This window comes from Tauraco erythrolophus, chromosome 4, assembly GCF_009769465.1.
Source record: "Tauraco erythrolophus isolate bTauEry1 chromosome 4, bTauEry1.pri, whole genome shotgun sequence".
Classification (NCBI taxonomy): Eukaryota; Metazoa; Chordata; class Aves; order Musophagiformes; family Musophagidae; genus Tauraco; species Tauraco erythrolophus.
This window is the reverse complement of record NC_141468.1, coordinates 1,859,560-1,876,177: the sequence shown is the minus strand read 5'-3', so window position 1 is coordinate 1,876,177 and position 16,618 is coordinate 1,859,560. Positions and strand designations below refer to the sequence as shown.

Here is a 16,618-nt window from a genome sequence, read left to right as displayed (position 1 = left end):
AGATGCTGGGGAGGGGCAGAGCATACATTGGAGCCACCCTTGGACTGCACCATGTTACTGTGGGCCCTTGATGTGAGAGCTGGTTTGGTTCCTTTAGTCATTCAAATTCCCAAATAAATAACCATAGGAAAACTCTCGCTCCTGCACACACACAGGCATCCTACAGCTGAGGTTCAGCTAGGTCAGACATGTGCTCCCAGGCAAAATGTGGTGTCTTTCCCAGTATGCAGCAGAGCTTCTCTGCAGACTCTTCAGTCTTCATCCTCTTCTATTTTATTTTCTCTCTCAAAGAGTTCTTTGGCAAAGACCGTCCCCACCAGCTGGCCCTCAACAGGTCAATCACAGCCTACCAGCTCCGCAACCTGGCCCATGACACCGAGTACGTGATTTCTCTCTATGTGCTCTTTGGCTCAGTGGAGGGACCAGGGATCACAACCTCAGCCAGGACATGTGAGTACAGGCAGGACATTCGAGTAGGTGCCACAGCACGCAACCCTTGCATGGCTGATTCAACCTTGTGTATTCCTACAAAGGCCTTACACTGTACCTCCTGCACCCCACTCCCATCACCTTCCCTCATGTTGGGGGCACCATGGTGGTGGTCCTTTGCTCAGCTGTGCCTGGTGTCTGAGACCCTGAATCCTAGAGGTTCTGCGTGTTCTGCTTGGGATTCTTCAGATGCAAACTGGAGCCATTGTGCTCTGCAGTCCATCTGTTCATGTGCCGTGGGCTTGGGCCAAGCTTCAGATATGAACTGCCTAGTGTGCGCTCACCGACCTTCCAGGCATCCCAAAAGCTGTACCAATGGACAAAGTCTTCAACACTGTCAAACAGTCCAGCTGGAAAAGAGATGAGATGTGGGTAAACTCTGCTGTAGGGAGCCACAGGATGATAAATGGAGAGGAACGTCCTAACGTGGTCCTTGCTGCCTGGTGACGAGGGCTGTCTCCTGCCTCAAAGAACGGAGGACTCCAAAGGGCTGTGCTGGGAGATCAGGTTGCCTGGACAAGAGGCAGCAGATGTGAATTCTTCATGTAGAATAGGGAAAGGTGATAGTCTAGTTGACGGCCAGAGCTTGTCCTTCCATGGCAAACTTCAGGGTTGCTGCATCTTGCAGGGAGAAGGCAGCAATGCTGAGCTGATCAGAAAGCAGAGGTGAGATTTGCACAGTACTAGATGTGTCCTTGGAGAAGTTTAAAAGTGGCAGAAGGTGACTAGCAAACTTGGAATATAGTATGGAGATAATAGGCTGACCCTTGTGAAGAAGAGTGTGCACAGGCAAACACGGATGTTCAGCACCCATGGGAGCTCTGGGTGGATGTGCAGGGGCACTAGACTCTGGATCTCATGACTCCCTGGATCCCTGTATGGCCTGTGATGGGCTTGCAGAGATGCTCCCACCTGGGTCTAGCGCAGAATATGCTCCTCGGTGCTAAGGGAGGTAGGATGCACACATGTGGGCCAGACCTCAAGCAGTGCAAACCAATGTCTCTCCAGGTGAGCACGATGAGACACTGAGGATAACCAGAGATACCACTTTTAACCCTTTTACAAAATTTTGGCCTGCTTATATTGACAGCGAGGAGCCCTGTTGGACAGTAGTCTAATGACATCTTCACGTTGCAGCTCCTCTTGGCTACGTCTCCAATTTCAAGGTGATGTCCTACACCAGCACAAGCCTGTCTCTGGCGTGGAGTGCCACAGCAGCTGCCACCAAATTCAAAGTCACCTGGAGACCTGTGGGAGCAGGCAAAGGTGAGCAGAGGAAGGGGGTGCACACGCTCGTTCCTGGCACAGACCCATGCCCTGGCCATGGGGAGCTACCTTCTCAAACTTCTGCTCTACTGGCTGCGGTAGGAAAGAGACCTCACTATTGAGAAACATGGTCTTCATCCTGCACCATTGGTGATGGCTCCTTCCCTGTTTGTATTTGTGCACTTAGAATCATAGAATCATAGAATGGTTAGAATCATAGAATCATAGAATCATAGAATGGTTAGGGCTGGAAGGGACCTTCAAAGGTCATCTAGTCCAACCCCCCCGCAAGGAACAGGGATATCTCCAACTAGATCAGGTTGCTCAGGGCCTTGTCCAACCTGGCCTTGAACGTCTCCAGGCATGGAGCATCCACCACCTCTCTGGGCAACCTGTTCCAGTGTTCTACCACTCTCATAGTAAAAAATTTTTTTCCTAATATCCAACCTGAACCTACCTCCCTCTATTTTAAAACCATTACCCCTTGTCCTATCATAACTGGCCCTCCTGAACAGCCTCTCCCCATCTTTCCTGTAGGCCCCCTTGAGGCACTGGAAGACCGCTATAAGGTCACCCCGGAGCCTCCTCTTCTCCAGGCTGAACAGCCCCAACTCTTTCAGCCTGTCCTCATAGGAAAGGTGCTCCAGCCCTCTTATCATCTTCGTGGCCCTCCTCTGGACCCTCTCCAACTGGTCCATGTCCTTCTTATGTTAGGGCTGGAAGGGACCTTCAAAGGTCATCTAGTCCAACCCCCCTGCAAGGAACAGGGATATCTCCAACTAGATCAGGTTGCTCAGGGCCTCGTCCAACCTGGCCTTGAACGTCTCCAGGGATGGAGCAGAATAGCACTTCTATTTCTGAAGATAATCCCCAAAGCTCTGAAACAGTCGTACACCAAGGAATAGCTATTTCCTTTAGAGGAGATGCCACCAGCCTCACTGGTGACCTACAGCCTCTGAAGTATCCCTTCTTTTACAGAGAAACAGGTTGCCAAGACCCAGTACCTGGGCAGTAGAGTGTTGACTTACCGGATTGACCACTTGCTGCCCGACACCCTGTATAAAGTCAGTGTTCGGGCTGTCTTCAGCAAGACCGAGGGGCCAGAGGTGACTCTAACTCACCGCACAGGTATGTCCTGGTGGAACAATCCTCTTTGTGTTCGTGGTCCTGTGCATTGCATGTTGGTGATCCAGTGACATGAGTAGCCCTGGTAGCAATAATACACGGCCGTTCGCCTGGGTAGGAGTGGACATGTTCTTCTGGCATGTTAGACAGCCTTGGCATAGGTAAGCAACTCTGAACGTATTGACACGCTCCCCAGTTTTATTTATCCACAGCCATCTCAGGAAGGTAGGGGCCTCTCTGCAGGCACCACTCAGGGTCAACTCACCAACATGCACTCTTGAGGTTTGCCATTCCTTGATTTGTGCCTTTGCCTCTTGAAACTTGAGGTCCTGAATCCTTTGGTGTCTTTTCACGAGTTCATCTGAATCACAGTTCCCCACTGTGATGTCTGAAGATGTTTCTGAACAATCTGTCTTCTCTTGGCCCCCTCCTCACGTGCCTGTGTTGTGTCACCAGAGTTTGGTGCTGGCAGTAAGGGATATGGATGAGATACTTCAGTTTAACTGCACAGTGCTCCTCTCCATGGATTCATTGGGAAATGCAGCCTGGCGTCCCTGGATAATGTTTGGAAAGTGGACATTGTGTATAGACCCAAGACTGTCTTGAGCACCATAGCTTAGAGCTGTGAGCCTGGTGCTGCCTAACCTGGGCTGTTACTTCAGACGTCTCATCCTGGTTCATTTTTGCAGCATCTCTTGCAGACTCCAACCCCATCCAGACCATCCAAGATCTGAGGATTACTGACACTGGCGTAAATAGTTTGAAGCTGTCTTGGAGAAGGCTTCCTAGGGTGACTCACTATAAGATATCCTGGGTGCCGTTCAGTGGTAAGCAACCTCTTAGGCAGGTGTGGTATGAGGACAGAGCACAAGGAACCCCAGAAAATATGGGCTTAACTCAGCTCATCCCTTTTCCCACAGATGATCAGGGTAGATGGGGACCGTAACGTCTATGGGAGCAGGTTGAAGCCCTGTAACCAAGCCAGGTTTTAGTCTCTAACAAAGATATCCGTTGGATATAGGCATAGTTGGGAAGTCACAGAAGTTGTTCCCTTCCAGCAGTGTATGTGATGCCTTTGTGGCCAGATGTCTCGCATGCCCGTGCCTCAGTTTCCCCATATGCAAAATGAGCTTATAATACTCCTCCCTGGCCAGGTCCCATGATTTATGTGGGAGGAAACTGCTGTAACAATAATTGTTAATAGCAATGACCCTGCTTTTTCTATGTAACACTGTTTTTTTTCTTGAATGGCTCCTCTTAGGTGGCTTGGAAACCTCCCAGCTGGTTGCAGCAGAGACAGTCTCCTTCACGATCCCCAAACTGAAGGAGAGCACCGCCTACACCATCTGCATGTCTGCAATGATCGGGGGACGGGAGGGAAGTCCCACACTCCTCACAGCCAAAACCCGTGAGTATGACACCATTGGACTGGGACAAGAGCATCTCCACATTAGTGCTGGGGTCTGTCTCTTCCTGGGGGTTGTGACGGGAGGTGAAGATGGAAAAAGAGCAATATTGGCTGATAGACACCTTATTCCTTCTCAGGTCCCACCATCCAGCATGCCAGAAAACATGCATTGGTCTTTTCTTCTTATTACTGAGAAATGTTGGGACTTTGCGTGTCTTCTTCTGCCGATATTCACCCTGAGATGCTATTTTTGTGACGCGTTATCTTGGAATTACCTCTTTAGTTACAACATCTTGACCATTTCCAGTAGATAAAGGCAAATATCAGTCATGACGCTGTGGCATCATGCGACTTGATCGATGCTGCAGAATAGGCAGATTTGGAGATCGAATGGTGGAGAAGGTCAGGGCCGTGGACCACCGCTGTGGTTTCAAGGAGCACTAGCAGCTGGCACAAGTGTGCAGTCAAAAACTTTATTGCCCATCCCAACAACTCACATTTCACCATCAGTTTAGAGAAACACCCGACAGTCCAGGCTGAAGATCTGCCAATGCTTATTTGCTAAAACTCCACCAGTTCCCACCAGCTGAGGATCTGATCCGATTCAGCTTTCTGGAAAACTCTTAAAGTGCTGTAGGGACTCCTTCCTCTTACCAGGAACATGAGATTTTAGGAGGCAGAAGGTCTCCAAAACTGTTTGCAGGCTAAGATCTGTTTCCTGGCACGCACATCTTTGCACCTTGGGGTAAATATTATCTGAGAGGTTCACCAGCAGCTGGAGCTGTGAACAAGTGTAGTGGAGATGTGTTTCATGCCCATCATTTCTATCTGGACTTTTTGCCTTTGATTTCAGTAGGGCCAGGATTTGCACCTTCCAAAGGATGCACTGGTTTCCTTTCAGCTCAATGAAGCTTTCAGTGGTAGCTTCTACCCATCCTAAGCTTTGTGTCTTTCTTTTCCATCAGTGGATTTACCCAAAGTGACTGAGTTCACAGTGCAGGAGGCTGCGGAGACCAGCGTTTTGCTGACTTGGATGGCTGTTCCTGGAGCATCCACGTACCTGCTAACATGGCGCTTGTCCTCAGGTAATGTTTTTTTTGGGGATTGAGGAAGGATGGCTTGCAATTTGGTTTCCTCCTGTGTGAGCTGCCCCGTCACCCAAGGGGATTTCAGGATGGAGTATGGACATATCTGGCTTGCCCTGTGGACTGTTTGATCCAGTATCTGGTCTTAGATCCAGCTGATGCTGCAGAAGATGCAAGTGGCAGGTATTAAAGGGGAAATTTCTTTCCACCACTAGCCTGAAGTGGCTGCTGTTTCCTTCGAGTGTCATGACTTGTGTCTCCAAGTGCTTCCCAGTTGACCTGGGGTAAATGATGCTGTGTCACTGTTGGCACCAACATTGTTCCTTCCTTTGAACCCGTCTGGACTCTGTTTAGCGGGAGAATAGAGGGTTGACCCTGGGGGCTTCCATACATCAAGTCCCTTCGTCTCAGCTTCCTCATTGGGGTGAAAAAGAGGGGGCAAAATGGAAGCTGGCCCACTGAGGAGGCTCACAAGATGACCCATTTGGCCATTGCAAAATCTTCAGGGGAATTAAAAGGAGATGTGAAAATTGCTAATGAAAAAGCCTGCTGGCTGGCATTATCAGCGTCTCTTCCTCCAGAGTCACTACCTGTCCATCAGGGATAATTGCAGCAAACCAAAAAAACGTGGTTTTTTATCATCCATACAACCTTAATTCTTATCTGTTTAAAAGCTTTGCTGTATAGTAAAGTGCTTTCGAAACTTTCTTAATCATTGCTCGCAATTTTGAGTGTGTATTTCTCTTTCCAGTTGATTTGGCCTTATGGGGTTTGCCCTTTTAAAGCACCAGCTATATTATTTTTTTTTTTCCTGGAGTGGGCTTAAACCTCTTTGAATATAGCAAGTTTCCTGTCATTGTTGCTTCAGCCACCAACTTTTTGCTAGGGATCAGTTCATCTTCACAAGTCCATAAAGAAAACGAACCTGACACAATTCCCCTGCGCTCCCTGCAGTGCTTTTTGAGTTACCAGGTCATCAGCTTTAATTTTGTTTAATTCCAAGGACATCTTTGTATTGGCAGCTTAAGATTTGCAGCGTGTGTCACTCAGGATGAAGTCTCCCGTGGTAGCATCATTTTTTTGCTCTACATCTTATGGATAAGTGATTAGGGAACGGAACGTTTGGTTCTCCGGGGTGATTTAAGTGATCTAATGCAACTGCTCCCCTCCTTTGCCGTGCTGCTAAAATATTGATCCATAAGTATTCAAAAATCATTGGTTCCAGAGTTGTCAAGGGCTCAGAAATGGATAATACCATGTCCGACAGTCCCCTGTGCCCTCACGCCATCGATCCTTCTGAAAGAGGTTTATAACTATTGATTTAACATTCCAATCAGATGAGTCTTGCCACCACATTTCAATAGTAGCAACGAGATCAAATTTATGCTCATAAGTGAGTAATTCCAATTTCTCTTGTTTAATTATCCAGGCTGCCAGCATTAGTCTATAAAGGCAATTAAGAATTTTGTCCTTTTTTTTTTTTTTTGTCTCTTGGTGCCTTGATTAATTCTCTTCTCTGCAACTTGATTTTTTTTCTAAATGAGTACTCATTCATTACCCATGTCCCTTGCCCCCCTTTTAAGCTCGTTTAATGCCCTCCTCCCTGTGGCTCACTCTAGCCAGCCTGCCCTATAAAAGATTGGATCCCCTTCTATGCAGCTTGAGGTCATCCCAGCTGTAGACCTCTTCTGTCCAGCGTTACACAAAGTCAAACTCATGTACGTCAACAGAGCTCCATTCAGAGCCACTCTTCCTCCTCCATGTGACAGGAAGGACCTTGGAGAAGTTCAGCTGGACGTTGGCCTCCTCTCCTTTCTACTTTCTCTTGACTGTTTTTGGAGCACCAAAGTCATGGTTTTCTTATCCACCTGATCAATAGAAGCTTGTTTAATCTCACATTTGCACGTTGAGCCTCACAGTCTCTTCTCCCTTGCAAAACATCAGCTTCATTGGTGAAGCACTAGTGAGGCACTGGCACAGGTTGCCCAGAGAAGTTGTGGATGCCCCATCCATGGGAGTGTTCAAGGCCAGGTTGGATGAGGCTTTGAGCAACCTGATCTAGTGGAAAGTGTCCCTGCCTGTGTCTGGAGGGAACTAGATGATCTTTAAGATCCCTTCCAACCCAAACCATGCTATGATTCAGTGATTCATTCTTCACAGAAAATTTTCTCCAGCAAAAACCATCTTCCTTCTCCAAAGGTTGCAGACTTCTTCCTGCATATGCTTGCCAATCTTGTGCTGACCACCCCTCCCTGGGTATGATCCAGATACTTCCTACATCAATCCTCCAACAAAGTGGTGTCCCAGAATATATGTAGCAACCATACGCTGTTTCTCGTTATGTGAAAGCCCCATTATGTGAAACAAAGGGGTTTAGTGCTACACAATGGCAATTTAGTGCATGAACAATGGCATAGCTGGAAAAGGAAAAGTACCTGAACTTGGAATCATAGAAGGGCTTGGGGGTCTAGGCTGGCAGGGTGAGTGGTGGACTGCCTTACATCTGTGCTTCAGCAGACCCGTCAACATGTGTTTCATACAGCAAATCTCTTCAGACGAGGTAACATGGCATCTAAACCCATTACTATTGTTTCAACTTACCTATCCAAAAGGAGAAGGAGGTAGAAGAGTTTAAATCAAACTGCAAGATTTTTTTTTTAAAGGAGCAAAACCTCCCTTCCAAAATTTTTCAGGGGTAACTGAGACCATTTAATGAAAATGAAACTGATTATTTACACCAATGTAATTTCTGTCCGTAGAAACTAAAGTTTTAATATTTTATATTTTTTAAAGTGAAAATGCTGTTTCAGAATGAAAAGGTGCAAGTTTCACTTTGAACAATGTCAAAACTCATCGTTCATTATTTCCAAAATAAGACACTTTTAAAATGTCAAAACATTACGACACTTTCACAGATTTTTCCTATCAGTATTTTAAATCAAAACTATCCATTGTGTGCGACCGAATTTTTCAAGTAAGTTTGATTCTACTTTTCAGCACACTTCCCATTCATTAACAAAAAAAGAATCCTGTTTCTATACATGCTAACTGCTGCCAACCATAATTAATGTTCCTTCATTGGTCTATCACAGAGCTCAGCCTCGGACACCACCTGAACCAAATGCCCTTTCTAAACACTCGTACAAATTCCCATTTTCTTTTCCTGTTCATGTACTCAAGGACTCCCTTTTCAGATGCAAAACAACTTTGTTTCATCTGGTTTAGGACTTGACCATTGCAGTTGGCAAACACGTCTTATCAAGTGCCTCCGCTCGGGAGCTCGGGACTCGTTTCATCCCCAAACTCCTGTTTGCCAAAGGTGGTGTCATTAGAAGATGGGAAGTTTGAGACGTGGAGTTTTTTTCAGTTTCTCTGGCTCCCAGTCAATGCACGTTTCTTCCTTTTTCACAGCTTCTGATCTTTCCCAGGAACTGTTATCAGCAGCTTCTAGATCACATCGAGTGACAGGACTGAGCACCAACGAAATGTATTTGTTTTCCGTAAGACCAGTCTTTGGAGATACGGAGGGACCAGAGACAACCCTCCTTGTGCAAACAGGTATGAAGGCTGGAGTCATATGTTGCAGTTTTACCAAGGTAACTGCTACTGAGCCTAATTCCTTGGCTTCTCTACCCTTCTGATGGTTTGCTAAGTAGAGACATCATGACTAAAAGAGGTTTAACAAACACCTTTTTTTGTTTGCCTCTTACAGTGGGACCTCACAGAGAGTCACCTGCGCCAATCGCTCCAGTGACTTCTGCAAAATTAGATACGATGAGATCCCCGTCCATATCTCCTAGCAATGTGGGGTCCACTCCTCTTCCACTGGCCACCACCACAAAGCTCCCACCAACCCCAGAGACCCCACCATTGACCACTGTAGTGTCTGCACCGCTGACAACTCTCCGTGGGCCAAGTGAGTGTGTATCCATGTGTAATTTGATGATGATGTAGCAATAGGTCAAAACCAGCAGGGACCATGATCTCTGGTCTCAGGAGCCCAAAGTAGTCTTTATTCATCAAGTAGTGAGAGCAGACAATGTCAGGGAAAGGGAAGACACAGACCCCATAAAATGCAGTGAAGCTCTCAGCACTGCCCTGTGGGGTGAAGGTGCTGCCTGCTCACTCACCCACACTTGGCATCGCAAGAGATATTTGTACTTGGGTTTGTTTTCTTGCTCTGAACACGAAGAAACATGTTTCTGCTTCAGGACCCCACAGCTTACGGAGATCCTCTCTTCCCTCTGCAGTCTGTGGCAAGTTCAAAGCAGACATTGGGTTCCTGGTGGACGAATCCTCGAGTATTGGCCAGAGCAATTTCAATAAAGTGAAGGATTTCCTCTTCCGGATCATTTCCTATTTCCCTAAGATTGGCCCTGAAGGGACACAGGCAAGATTTTGTTATCCTATTTCCTGAAGGTGTTTTCCTTCCAAGTGTTCATCTTTTGCTCACCCCCGTGATGACAGCAGGCTGCTCGCTCACATGTTGTGGCTCAGAAGGGCTAAGTAAGTGCTTTGCCTAAAGACATGTGTGTCCAACAAAGACATGAGTAAAAGCCTCCTAAATCTCACCTTACTCATTTGGATATATTTCCATGTCTTGGTTATTTTTCCAAGACCAAGTCATCAGGAATAAAGCAAATCCCAGACCTACTGAAACGCTGTCTAGGTTATGGAGCCCAGGGATGGATCAGGTGTGGGTTCCCCTCTAGGACTCCACTTCTGCCCACATCCAGACAGCTACTGGTTAGAGCCCCAGGTGAGGGCTCAGATGGGAGATGCAGCACACACCAAAAGCTACATCCTCCAGACAAGCAGAGGACCAGACCCCCAGGCCATGTGACACCTCAACGGCAAATGAAGTCTACAGCATTATGCAACAACTCCACAAAGCCAATTGGAAGACCCAGTAGATAATTATTTTGGGTAATAGAGGGAGGTAGATTCAGGTTGGATATTAGGAAAAAATTTTTTACCATGAGAGTTGTAGAATACTGGAACAGGTTGCCCAGAGAGGTGGTGGATGCTCCATCCCTGGAGACATTCAAGGCCAGGTTGGATGAGGCCCTGAGCAACCTGATCTAGTTGGAGATATCCCTGTTCCTTGCAGGGGGGTTGGACTAGATGCCCTTTGAAGGTCCCTTCCAGCCCTGACCATTCTATGATTCTATAATTTGTGTTTCTTTAATGTAATATTTGAACTAGTCCTTTGTAAGGGTGACCTGCATAGCTTACTTTCAGTTGATCACAAAATGGGGAGCTTCTTGCACTCTTTACTTACAGGTAGTCTTGGAGGTGGAGACACATGATGAAGGTTACACTGGGGTGACAAATAATTCTGGGGAGATGAGACATTTTGATTTAGATGGCTATAGCATGAGCTGAGTAGCTGGCCTGCTTTTGCATTCAATGGAGATCAGGGGTTTAATTCAGGAAGGATAGGTGCTGCCATGGGTTCTGCTTCAGCAGGAGATGCCTCCACCCAACCAAGAGCTGCTTGAAGTGCGCAGGTCTCCCAGCAGTCCCGTGCTATATCCACCTCCCTGCCTGGAAATCTCTGATGCCCTAGCAAGTCTGAAATAGTACCTTGCCCATGCTTGAGCATATGGATTATGCCCTGCGTGCCAAACCGACCGCCGTTCTTGTGCCACTTTTCAGTCTGCGAGAAACACAACCTCTTTCCACTCCTGTTGCGCTGCAACTAGTTGCATTATCTGACTCATTATCTAACAGTTTATTGAGTGATGGCACATTTGCTGTATGCCTGAGCCCTCCATGTTTTTTAACCCCCTTTTCTTTGGCAGGTTGCTGTTGCACAGTACAGCGAGGAGCCCAGGGCAGCCTTCCACTTCCACGAGCACCGGGACCGCAACAGCGTCCTGAAAGCCATCAAGGGACTGCACTACGCTGGAGGCAACACAAAAACAGGTGGGTATGGTTCAGATGTACACGTGGGGTGGACCTTCTGGACCAGGGACAGCATTTGTCTGAGTGTTTTGAACCCGTTTACCTAGTTAGAAAGTTATGGCCCAAAGTTCTTCAAAATTGGAGAGCAGAGGATTGAATTTCGTTTTATTTCCAGGGATGGTCTTTCCAACTGTCCTGGTGTCCTTTATCTATGTCCTAGCTTTACTACTGGGTTTCTCTTCATTATTTTATAACCTTGCCTGCACTTCAGGGAGGTTTTTATACCTGGCTTGGAGGCAAAGCCCATAAACATTAGGTAAGTGTAGCTGATACTGAAGCATCCTTATTGCCCACTGTGTGCACATTTTAATCAGCAAACTCCAACAGTTATTTCCTGGTTGCCCTAACAACAAAACATGTGCCCCATCCTATTTTCATGGCGTATCACCATATAAGTGTCCTTTGTTCACCTCCATCGTACAAATAACACAGCTCTCCATCAGCTCAGCGTCTCGGAAATTCAGACGCTTTTGTCTTACGTAGTTAAAAAGCTCAGAGACAGACAACACTTTCCACCAAATCATTCCCAGAAGGACTGCAGGGTATGCCTGGTCCCCTGAAGGTACACGAGCAGTAATATTAAATTGAAGGTAGTTAGTTTTAATTTTACCATTTTTAAATGGCCCAATTAATGTCTTGCCGTCAGTCAACATAAAGGGAAGCCTTGAGGCACCTATGTATGTTAATTGAAGGCTTATACACCTCATCCTGGCTCAGTGGCATTGGTCAGGAACACATTAAAATGAGGCTGATCAAAATACAAAAATTGCAATGGGACCAGTTAGGGAAAGCAGGTGTGAAACTGCTCGGATTGCAAATTCTTAGGTAGCTTTGCCTCTGCTCCTCCTTTTTATGGAGGTTGTGTCAATGGAGGCACTTTGCCCATCATAAGAGTCTTTCCAGTCTGTTTCAAGGCTTCTGAATTGTTTCAGTTTAGGGGAGAGTTCTTTGTGAAATTCTCCTGGTCTTTCAAAAGAAATTTGGAAATGGGAATTCTGTGGGGTTTTTTTCCTAAAACGCAAAGAAAATGCTTCAAATCTCCCGAATGTTTTTTTTTTTTCTTTTCCAAAACTATCTGCTGAATTCAGCCTGAACCATTTCAGCCAATCTGATTTACTACTCTCTTCCCTCAAAAGACACTGCCCCATGCTAGGGGCCACTATCCATTCTGGGGCCACACCGAATGCCCTTTTTTCTCCGTCTGTGGAAGGAGACCCACAGTCCCCCCCTGCAGACCTAACAGGCAGATTTACACCATCTCTCTCTGTGTTTGTCCAGGTCGTGGTATAACCTACATGCTAAAGGAGTTATTTCAGTCCTCCAGAGGGATGAGACCAGATTTCCCTCATGTGCTGGTGCTCGTGACTGATGGACGGTCCCAGGATGATGTGTTGCCACCAGCCAGAGTAGTCCATGCTTTGGGTAAGACTCACCCCGTTGCGTTTTCTTGAGGCCTTGGTTCTCCATGAATTTCCAGGGGGTTGAGGGTGGTACGCTATGTGATGTGTGCACTCTGAGTGCATAGTTGGCTTTCTTCACTCCTTTACCCCTTCTTCTTTCTGTCCTTAGCTAGAGTGCCTTTGTTTGCTGTAACTCATACATGCTTCTCCGGGTAAGTTCTCTTGTGACTACTGGAGTACCTAATCCCAGCAGAGGTTATTCACAGGAAGATTGTGACGAGGGGTTTGGAAACTTTGATCTCAAACGTTTGTGCTTCCGTTGAGTGGGCAATGTGTTTCAGGGATCCGAGTCATTGCTGTGGGTGTCTCAGGAGCTGACCCCGCTGAGCTCAGCAGCATCTTGATGCAGCAGAACCTCCAGAACATTTTCTATGTCAGCACATTCGACGACTTCCCCCAGATTCTCCGAGAGCTGATAGAAGTGATTTGTTCTGACCCTCAGCCTTCAGGGGCCCAGCTACCATCTGGGGAGGTGAGCTGCTTCACAGACCTTTGAATATAAGCCAGTGTGTTTGGCACAGGTCATGCACAAGGTCAATCTTCTTCCCCGAGCAAAGTTTCAAGGCAAAGTCAGAACAGATTTAGGACACTGGGTCCGATCTTGACCTCATTTACTGTCCAACCCTAGAGATAAGGAGTAAAATTTTTCAAATCAAAGGAGTGGAATTGGGGAAGCCAGAATAGAGCTTTGAAAGTTGCATAAGGCCACTGCAGGAGCAGAGCACTTGGATGTATTATAAATTCATTGTCCTCTTCTAATTCTGGTCAATGGGTCATTGGTAAAGATGTGAGCTTGTCTGCAGAGTATCTCCAACAGTGATATTTTATGGCTGTTTCAATGGAAAGGTGGGGGATATGAAAGCTCAGTGAACTCTTGAGACCTGTTGAGGGTTGGTGTTTGATGTCTGGCCCCAAAACCTGAAGGATCACTAAGCTAAGCTAAACTCCACGCTGTAGGTTGCCAGACGTGAAGCTGACAAGCAATTGCCATTTGATGACACAGAGAGCAAACCACATGTCCCTGTTACATCATCAGCTGAACCACATATCCAAAAAGAAGAGGAGACTTGTGGTCCCTGGTGTTTAAAGGTGAGAATGAGTGTCATAGAGTCAAAGAACCATTTAGGTTGGAAAAGGCCCTTCAGATCATCAAGTTCAACCGTTAACACTACCAAGTCCACCACTAAACCGTGTCCCTAAGTGCCAGGTCAATTAGTTCACTGCTGTCTGTTCAGGGGATTATGTTTCAAAGAAATATCTTGATCACTGGTCTGATCAGGTCACTTCTCATACCTGCGTGGTGTTGAGTGGAGTTATATCAGTGTCAAGGCCTTTAACTTTGGAGGCCATATCCGTGTTTGAGGAGTTCTACCCTAGAAGCTCCTGTTTCAGCATAAGAGATGTAACAGCCTCCTGTGCTCCTTCCCAACAAACCAATGAAATGCAGGTCTTCTATAGATCCTGCTTTATATCTGCCAGCCCCATGCAGATGTCCCAGATGTTCTGTGGCATCTCAGATAGCTCTAGACTCCATGTGAGCCACTGAAAAGACCAACAAGCTGTCACTGCTCCTTACTTTGGAAATAAAATGTCAGGAGGCAAATCTACCCACTCCTCCTACCAAGCAGAAAGCCAAAGCACATGAAGAGCAGTAGGACAGCCCCAGAGCCCATGTGCTGGTCTAGTGAGTTTGCTGATGTGGCTGTAGCCCGCAAGACTGAGCAGTCTATGTTAGCTTCACTGGAGAAAATGAGGGTCTCTGTAGCAGCTGGTGGACAGCTAGTCAGTGTGGTCAGCAAGGTCTGCTCATGATTCAGTTCATAAGTAGGCATCCACACTGGCAGAATAGCTCACATGGTGATGTTTATGCTGTGACAGTCTAAAATGAGGTAAGATGTTGTCCATGGATGGTTGAATTAGGGTCTTCAATTCGTATCTGCCAAACTCCTTTCCACAGTGTCTTCCAAGGGGGAGAAGAGTTGCGTTTACGCTACTCTGAAGCCTTGCAGATATGTAACCAAGATTATTTAGAGTCTCTCTGAGCCAAAAAGAAGATCCTGCACTGTAGATGTGACATGGGCCATATCTGCGTTCTCCATCCTGTTCTCTCAATTTCAGTGCGAGCTAGAGACAAAATAAATAATACATGACCTCCAAGGGACTTTAAACAGTTCAAGAATATGAACAAGTCTCCTGGATGGTCAACTTTGCTTCTTTTTGTTGCATAAGCATAGGAGTGTGCTAGCCTATGTTTCATAGTCACGCTGATTTGAGTTTATTTGCCATCCCTTGGTGGATAATAATTTCCTGATCATATTTTCCTTTTCCTTTTAAGAGCTTCAGAGGCTCCCCAGCTCATGGAGGCTATGACCCATACAGCTTTACTACAAAAGGAGAGAAAGGGGAGCGGGTGAGTCCACCAGCATGAACCATCCACTGAGTTAATTAATATGCAACTAAATGATTAGAACCAAGGAAGAGATCTAGCAAACAAACATCTTCAGATCTTTTATGTTGGTGGTGTTTCGGTGTATCCTGCTCCATGCTGGCTTTGAAAATCAGGCAAAAGGGAACTAATGTGTGTGTGTATGTGTGTGCTGGCAGTTGGAGATTCCCTAAAGTGGTGCAGAAAGCTGGTGCTGCATGAAGCTGTTTGGGTTTGCATGTCTGGGGCCATAACCTGCGTGCTGTTACTTTCCCTGTGTTTAGGGTCTACCTGGGAAGGACGGCATTCCTGGGCTGCCGGGTAGACCGGGGCGGACAGGTCCTCCTGGTCCCCCTGGACTCATGGTATGTATTTAACAAGCCTTGTCAAGGTGCCATTTAAGAGAAAAGTGAGCCTGACTCTCAAATCTCTCTCCTTCTCCTGTTTTGCAGGGTCTCCCTGGCATCCAAGGTGATATTGTAAGTATTTTGAATGCAGCAAAGATCGTTGGTACAATGGGACCTTTAAAGCTTTGCTTTGCAAGCCTTTCAAAGGCCAGTTGCAGTGAGCAGGATGGGAAGCCCAAGTAACTCATTTTGCTTTTATGAGGGCTGTTGCTGTCACCAAATATCTCCAAATAGTCTGACAAATAACGCAACACAACATGGACACATTTCTAGCCAAGTACCTCTCAATAAACCAGAGCTGTCCAGAAAAAGCCAAGGACTGTGAACCAAACTGCAACCAAGGTGCCCAGGTCATTTGAGATGCCCTAGGATTTCAAAGGCAACCGTGGAGGGCTGATAAAGTATGAGACTTGATAGACACTTCTGAAGTGAGAGCTGGAGGCCTGGCAGGTGTCAGAGAGCATCATGAATGGCACAAAGACACCAGCTGCACATGTAATTGAACGGAGCCACTGAACTCCGTTGGCTGCAATGGGTTGTAAACAGCCAGCTCTTGTGCAGAAACAACATTTCAGTGGCACCATCTTGAGCTTAACTCCATCAGTTGGGCTTGATTCAGTTGCGAAGAGAGTCCTCTCATGTCATTTGAGATGCCCTGTTATCCCACCCATCCTCCAGCTGATGCTCCAGAATGACACAGACCTCCCATAAATTCTGCATCATATCTGCCAGCCCTGTACCTTAGATACCTGGGGATATCTCAGATATCCCAGGACACCCATGTTTGGGCATCTGGATCAAACTGCCAGTGTCTGTGATGGGGTAGCACCCATAACAAGGACTGTGACATTTGTGAGCCGTGGTTTGTATGGATCACAGGGGTCCAACATAAACCACTGCAGCCACTGAATGCCCCTTCTGACTCTGTTTACCTTCTGCTGGTGGATTTAACAAGCAGCAGTCTCTCACTCCTCACAGCATCTCAT

The 16,618-nt window shown here is 46.7% G+C and overlaps 1 protein-coding gene across 1 annotated transcript in view; it reads left to right on the top strand.

The window, feature by feature from the left end:
- The window catches only part of LOC104379513 (collagen alpha-1(XII) chain-like), a 57,321-nt gene that overhangs the window by 17,383 nt on the left and 23,320 nt on the right, over positions 1 to 16,618 (top strand). Inside the window, exons 13-24 of the mRNA XM_086609851.1 lie at positions 292 to 450; positions 1,627 to 1,755; positions 2,734 to 2,883; positions 4,142 to 4,288; positions 5,254 to 5,373; positions 9,624 to 9,763; positions 11,178 to 11,301; positions 12,619 to 12,762; positions 13,082 to 13,272; positions 15,136 to 15,210; positions 15,510 to 15,590; positions 15,678 to 15,704. Of these exons, the coding sequence (XP_086465977.1) occupies positions 292 to 450; positions 1,627 to 1,755; positions 2,734 to 2,883; positions 4,142 to 4,288; positions 5,254 to 5,373; positions 9,624 to 9,763; positions 11,178 to 11,301; positions 12,619 to 12,762; positions 13,082 to 13,272; positions 15,136 to 15,210; positions 15,510 to 15,590; positions 15,678 to 15,704 (1,487 nt within the window). The remainder of the gene's footprint in view (positions 1 to 291; positions 451 to 1,626; positions 1,756 to 2,733; positions 2,884 to 4,141; positions 4,289 to 5,253; positions 5,374 to 9,623; positions 9,764 to 11,177; positions 11,302 to 12,618; positions 12,763 to 13,081; positions 13,273 to 15,135; positions 15,211 to 15,509; positions 15,591 to 15,677; positions 15,705 to 16,618) is intronic.